Source organism: Tupaia chinensis, unplaced genomic scaffold, assembly GCF_000334495.1.
Source record: "Tupaia chinensis unplaced genomic scaffold, TupChi_1.0 Scaffold000484_1, whole genome shotgun sequence".
Lineage (NCBI taxonomy): Eukaryota > Metazoa > Chordata > Mammalia > Scandentia > Tupaiidae > Tupaia > Tupaia belangeri.
In genome coordinates this window covers 1,891,982-1,899,098 of record NW_006159996.1, presented here as the reverse complement: position 1 = coordinate 1,899,098, position 7,117 = coordinate 1,891,982, and the positions used below count along the sequence as shown (strand labels likewise).

Below are 7,117 nucleotides of genomic sequence, written 5' to 3'. Positions count from 1 at the left end.
CAAAGGGAGGAGAGATTGTGATGTGACCACTAACCACTTGGGTGGGGTGGCTTTCTCAATGTTTCTCTCTCTGACAAGCACATGCGACCTCTCACCAAAAAAGATTTTAAGGAACCATCAGCTAGTGTAATGGTTATGTTGCTAGACACCCACATGGCCAACCGTGGTTCGAGTCCTGAACCTGGAGGCTTGAATAGACACAATGTGTGTGCATGCCTAAGATCCCGAACGGAGACTGGAGGAGAAGGGATTTCGATAAGGCTATCCCCACTGGGAGTTGATTTTTCACTTTCTCTCTGTCTCTCCGGTGAGTGCATGGGCCCTATAACAAGAATCTCTAAAAAAGTTTTTTTAATAAATTTAATAAATTAAAAAAATTTTTAATAAATTCTTTTTCATAAAAGAATAAAAAGAAACTCACGCATGTTCTCTCAGAAGAGAGTGTAGTGTCACATCCCATGAAAGCTTACTGTCCAGAGCCACGCCTGCCTCCCGCTGAGCTCTCAGATGAGGGACATGAATTATTGAAAGGAATCAGAGAGGCTCGGAAGCCATGGAATCTGAAGAGGTGGTGAGCACAGGGGCTGCGCCAGGCCAGGCAACTCAGCCCCCTCGAGGGGCCGTCACTGTCCTGCCATGCTGACGGTGGTGGTGGAAGTGGAGCAGGGGAGGGGACCAGGTAAGACGCACCCCACATTCATACTCTGTGGGAGTGCAGCCCAGGAGAGCCTCTGAGGAGAGAGGCAGGGCTGTGCTCACTCAACTTGGGAAACTGAGGCACAGGCTGAGGGCAGGATTCAGGAATCCTGGAAACCATTTTCCCTCATCAGAGTTGATATGAAGTCCATGTTTCTCAGGCCCTGAGGGAACCTGTAACCCCACCTTCCTTCTGGAGGGGCCCAAGAACCTTCGTTTGCTTCAGCCGGGGACTCTGGAGCGTGAGGTAGAAGGGCTGGTGTGCAGGTGAGGGTGGGGGAAGATGGGACCAACACTGCTGACTGCTGACCCCAGCCCTGCCCACAGGAACAATGCTTCACCTTTGACAGAGTCCTGGGTCCTGGTGCTGCTCAGGTAGGGAAGTCTGAGAGAGCTAAAGTAGGAGGATGGGAGCCCTCCGTCCCCTGGATTCTGGGGTGCAGGCTGCCTCCCATCTGCTTTGCTCAGGGCAGAGGGCGGCTGAGGTGAGGACTGCCCCTGTGTCTCCCTGCAGGAGGCAGAGAGGGAGCTGCTGGCATGTGTCCAGTCCACGCTGGGCTCTGTGGGCCAAGGGTACAGTGTGGCCTTGCTGCTCAGGGGTCGGGAGACAGAGGCACCCCGACTTGTGCCACAGGTGAGTCCCAGAGGTACCACCAGGGCACAGGCCTTGTGAGGCTTGGGTGTTGCCTTTTCCAGGAGACTTTGGGGAATTTTCCCTTCCGACTCCAGCTGGACTGGGTGTCCCTCCTTGGGGCTGCCACAGCACCCAGTGGTTCAGGCAGGAAATCTTTTTTTTTGAGAGGTTTTCACTATAGGGTGCGTGCGCTCGCCAGACAGACAGAGACAGAGAGACAGAAAGCGAGAAATCACCCCCCAGGGGGGATGGTCACGCCACAATCCCTTCTCCTCCATTCTCCTCTCGGGATCTTGGGCATGCATGCGCCCGGCGTGAGTTTTAAGCCACCGAGCCCGGGATGCGAACCGCGGTCGACTACGTGTGAGTCCAGTGACATAGCCATTATGCTAACTGCTGGTTCCCCCAGGCAGGAAATCTTGCCACGGTCAATTTATGCAGCTATTGGGAGGCCAAGAAAGTTGGGAGTCTAGGTTAGTACAGGGTGAGTCAGGGAGGGGTCGCACTTAAACACCAACTATCCAGGGAGATCTAATTTTCACAATTTTGATAATAAACTTGATGGTTTTCTTTGGGGGCTTCCTCAAAATGTCCCCCAAACCTAAATTACTGCCGTCGTGGGCCCCTGCCCAGCAAAAATGTTGGCTCGCTTTCTGGCTTTCTGTGGATGGGCAGGATGGTGCTATTTCTGGCCTGGACACCACAACCCCAACACCCAGCACAGGGCCTGGCACAGACGCGGCCCTCAGGAAGTGCTGAGGGATGGTTGCTGCTTTCCCAGTCCTCACTGGGCGCTTCTCCACTTCAGCTGCTGCAGATGCTATTCGAGGAAGCTCTGCGCCTGGGCTGCTCTGGTCACGTGTTCAGTACCCTAAGCCTGGTGCAGGTGAGACTCTTGGGGGAGTAGAGAGTGGTGTGGAGGAGTCTGGGCCATAGGGATGCTGCAGAAAGAGGTTGAGACTTGTGGGAAGCCAGAGAGCTTAGGTCCACGCCCTCTGTTGCTCAGTAGCCAGGACGTACCTCTCTTGGGTCTCTTTGGCCTTGATTGTGAAACGGCTGAATTATTAGTGCCCTGCTTGGTCCACAGGAGCATCATGGGAGTTGCAGGGAGGGAAAAGCTCAGGTTGTAATGAGTGTGCCTGTGTGACCCCAGCTCAGTCTCAACAGGAGCCCCCGGGACCTGCTCTCTCCAGAGGTGAAGAACCTGTCGGCGCTGGAGGTGGCCCCACTGGGCTTGTGAGTGTTTGGAGCCGGTGGAGTATGCCGGTGCTTGTCTTAAGGCAGGGCAGACCTCTCAAGCCAAGCCCTTGGAGGTTTCTACCCACTGCCTCATACCAACGACAGAAAACGCTGAGCTGGGTCATATTTACAGGAGGACCTGGGTCTCCGTTCAGTCCATATGTCCATCCCTCTCACCCCATTGCACCTCTTCAGCTTAACCCCTTCAACTCTATCCTCTTACCCCCCACTCAGTCGTTATCACACTGGGTGATTATTTATTTATTTATTTACTTATTTTTGTCATTGGGTAGCTGTGCTTGCTGGAGAGAGGGAGAGAGAAATAGTGAGAGGCAAAGTGAGAAATCACCCCCTAGGGTGATGGTCATGCTGTAATCCCTTCTCTTCTATTCTCCTCTCAGGATTTTGGGCATGCACACATGCCCAACGTGAGTTTTAAGACACCAGGTCCAGAACTTGAACCTTGGTCAGCCATGTGTGAGTCCAGTGCCTTGACCACCATGCCACCTGCTGGCCCTCGCACTGGGTGATTTTCAGCATTTCATTGGGCAGAACTTCAGTTTTTCCATCTATAAAATGGAGCCATCCCAAGTACACTGTTTGTCTCACTGGGCAGATCACAGGAGGAAAATAAGATCTTGAAGACAAGGGACTTTTAGGGAAGTATCCTGAGCTTGGAGATTTTGGGGGTAATTCCTGGAGGCTATAGGGACCTTAAGAGATCCTCAGGTAGAAGTTCTGGGTGGCAGGAAAGAACTCTGACACTTAGTTCTGAGCTCAGTCTCCCTTTCCTGCAGGGTGGTAGAAGGAGCCAGTGAAGTGGAGGTATCCAATGCAAGAAGCGCCTCGGCATGGTACTTGCAGGCCGCAGGGGCTGAAGACAGGTGAGGATAAGAAGGCCACTGTCATTCTGCACCTTGTAGGCATTTGGCCTGAGCTTACCCTCTCTTCCACAGGGCCTGCTCTCTGCTCACTCTCACCATGTCCTGCCCAGGGCCTGACCCTCCTGAGGGTCCTGGGACCCAAACCATGTGGCGAGGGGTGTTGAGGATCCTGCAGCTACCAGAAGCTCCGTAAGTCTGAGGGGGCCCTTCTGCTGGCATCGAGGGGTGAGGTGGAGAGCCAAAACATGAGTGTAAAAGCCCATCAAAATCTTTTTTCCTTTCCTCAACACTGATAGTAAGGAAACTCCAGAGCCTAAGCTCAGCTGTCTGTTGGCAGACAACGTGGGTAAAGACAACTAGAGAATGAATGGAAGTATTGAGTAAAAATAAACACTTCCAGCCACTGTTTTCATATGTTGGTAAGTGCACCAGGGCAATTTAGCAAATACTGGCTTCCAGTATGTTTGTCTGATTTTTCATTTTTTTTTTCTAGTACCTTTTTATTTTGACATTCTTAACTCATTAACTCTATCAGACTGAAATCTTGGAAAGAACCTAAATGTCCGAAACCAAGATTGGAAATTTCCCAAAGAACCATTATCTTCATGCTCTCCTTCAAACTCCACTTTACTTAGCGCTCAAAAGTTGTGAAAACATGGGCTGACTCTGTGGCCTAGTGGTTAAGGCAGCCATATACCACATGACCCAGGCACAGTTCAAGTCCTGGACCCAGCAGCTTGAAAAACACGTTAGGTGCATGTGCGTGCACGGCCAAAATCCTGAAAGGAGGGAGAAATGGAGGAGAATAGATTGCAGTACGACCGTTTTCCCTGGGGGAGAGGGTGCTTTCTACTTCTTGCCCTGTCTGTCTCTCTCTGGCAAGCATATGCATCCATGCCCTCTAGCAAAAAAAAAAAAAAAAAAAAAAAAAGAAGAAGAAGAAGAAAAAACTTTTAAAACATGAAGGTAGAAAAGAATGATTTCAAGCCAATCTGCAAGATCTATAATATAATGAAAACAATGTCAAATTTAGAAATGCCTGAAAACAAATTAGAGAAAAACAAAAAAGAAAGGGAAAAAGGTATCCTAAATTCCAGACTATTCTTTTCTTAAAAGAATTACTTATTTATTTAATTCCATTTTTTTTAATTTTTAAGAATTATTTTATTTATATATATATGGCCACACCGCAATCCCTTCTCCTCATCCTTCACTCAGGATTTTAGACACGCACACACTCATGCCCGGCGTCAGTTTAAGCCACCGGGTCTGGGACTCGAACTGCGGTTGACTATATGGGAGTCCAGTGACATAGCCATTATGCCAACTGCTGATCCCTTACTTTGCCAGTTTTTAAAATTAGATGCTTTTTATTGTTGAGTTGTAAGAGTGTTTTCTTTTCTTTTTTTTTTGGAGAGGTTTTTGCTATAGGGCGCGTGCACTTGCCACACAGACAGAGAGAGACATAGAACAGAAAGCGAGAAATCATCCCCCAGGGGGGATGGCCACGCCACAATCCTTTCTTCTCCATTCTCCTCTCGGGAACTTGGGCACGCATGCACATGCGCCTGGCATGAGTTTAAACCATCGGGTCCGGGACGTGAACGGAGGTCGACTACATGGGAATCCAGCGACATAGCCATTACGCCAACTGCCGGTCCCAAGAGCTTTTTCTATATTCTGACACAAATTTCTTGCCAGGAATAGAATTTTTTTTATCCTAAGAATGTATTACTGGGGCCAGCAGATGGCATGGTGATTGGAACACTGGACTCCCACATAGCCAACTATGGTTTGAGTCTTGGAATTGGCAGCTTGCTTTCTTACTTTCCCTTTCTCTCTTTTTGATCAAATTAAAAAAATAAATAATAGTAACAAATGAAATTAATTTAACACATAAATTTATTTATTTTTTACAAATTATTTATTTATAGGACCAGCAGTCTCTCTCTGTCTGTCTGGCGAGCGCACGCGCCCTATAGCGAAAACCTCTAAAAATTAAATTATTTATTTATTCACTCATTTATTTTTTAATTTGACCAGAGAGAGACACAGAGAGAGAGAGAGAGAGGGAAAGTGAGAAAGCAAGCCACCAGGTCTGGGACTTGAACCTTGGTCAGTCATGTGGGAGTGTCCAACACCTTAACCACCACACCACCTGCTGACCCCCTATAAATTAATTTTTAAAAAAGAATGTGGGACCAGTAGATGGCATAACAGTTATGTCACTGGACTCCCACATAGTTGACCGAGGTTCGTGTCCAGGATCTGGCAGCTTAAAACTCAGACTGGGTGTGTGTGTGTGCGTGTGACCAAAGTCCTGAGAGAATAGAAGAGAAGGGATTGTGACATGGCCATGCCCCCTGGGGGTGATTTCTTGTTTTCTGTCTGTCTCTCTGGTAAGCACAAGTGCACTGTAACAAAAATCTTTCTCTTGGGACCAGCAGTTAGCGTAATGGCTATGTCGCTGGCCTCCCATGTAGTCAACCGCGGTTCACATCCTGGACCCGGTGGCTTAAAACTCACGCCAGGCGCGTGTACATGCGTGCCCAAGATCCAGAGAGGAGAACGGAGGAGAATGGATTGTGGCGTGGCCATCCCCCCTTGGGGGTGATTTCTCACTTTCTATCTCTCTGTCTCTCTCTCTCTGTCTGGCGAGCGCACGCGCCTTACAGCAAAAAAAACTCTCAAAAAAAATCTTTCTCTAAAAATAAATAAGTAATAAATAATGTATTACTTCTGTAATTGAAAAATAATAATAAAATACAAATCTGTATGTGCTACAAATCTGTCTGGTGGTGCACAAAGCTTGCTGGAAATAATTGACCTTACAGCAGACGTGTTTCTGTCATGTTTCCTTCCCTATCCACCAATGAACATCTTTCCTTCCTCTCGCTCTCCCTCTCTCTCTCTCTGGCAGAGACTGCCCCCTGCTGCAGGTGCTGGCTGGTGAAGCTGTTGGCAAGGAAGTGGAGGGCTCTCTGCCCTGGATTGTGTCATGGCTCCTGGAAGGAAACAACTACAGTGGACTACTTCTTCGTCTGGATCCCCAAGGTGGTCTGAGAGAGCATGTGGGGTTCCTCAGGAAGCTCACAGATTTGACTTAGGCCTGGCTTGCCCAGTCACCAAACTAGCCCCACCCACAATCCCAGGCCAAAGACAGAGCCTCTCTGGAAAGTCAGCACTGAGGAAGGTCCTGAGGGGCTAGGCTGCATAAGCCTGGGAGGCAAGAGTGAGGCGGGTAGTAAAATAACTTCTCACTTTTCAGAGACTTTTAACAGCTTACCAAGCATTTTTGCATTAATAACTTAAATTCTTTTCCTTTCCTTTTTTTTTTTTTTTTGGAGAGGTTTTTGCCAGAAAGACAGAGACAGAGACACAGAAAGCGAGAAATCACCCCAGGGACCATGCCGCATTCCCTTCTCCTCCATACTCGGGATCTTGGGCATGCACGTACACGTGCCCAGTCGAGTTTAAGCCACTGGGTCTGGGACTCGAACTGCAGTCAACTGCATGGGAGTCCAGCGACATAGCCATTACACTAACTGCTAGTCCCAATAACTTAAATTCTTGACGCTATCCCATGAGGCAAATCTAATTTACAAATGGAGAAGGAGAGTTAGGCCTAATTTACAGATCTGGAAAGGGAGGTCTAGGGAGGGAA

The 7,117-nt window shown here is 48.6% G+C and overlaps 1 protein-coding gene across 1 annotated transcript in view; it reads left to right on the top strand.

Moving 5' to 3' along the window:
* Nucleotides 1–636: 636 nt before the first annotated feature.
* LOC102482422 (uncharacterized) overlaps nt 637–7,117 on the top strand; it is a 20,944-nt gene continuing 14,463 nt past the window's right edge. Inside the window, exons 1-8 of the mRNA XM_014590767.2 lie at nt 637–679; nt 858–963; nt 1,047–1,071; nt 1,211–1,330; nt 2,139–2,233; nt 2,501–2,566; nt 3,367–3,453; nt 6,374–6,507. Coding sequence (XP_014446253.1) covers nt 637–679; nt 858–963; nt 1,047–1,071; nt 1,211–1,330; nt 2,139–2,233; nt 2,501–2,566; nt 3,367–3,453; nt 6,374–6,507 — 676 coding nt within the window. The remainder of the gene's footprint in view (nt 680–857; nt 964–1,046; nt 1,072–1,210; nt 1,331–2,138; nt 2,234–2,500; nt 2,567–3,366; nt 3,454–6,373; nt 6,508–7,117) is intronic.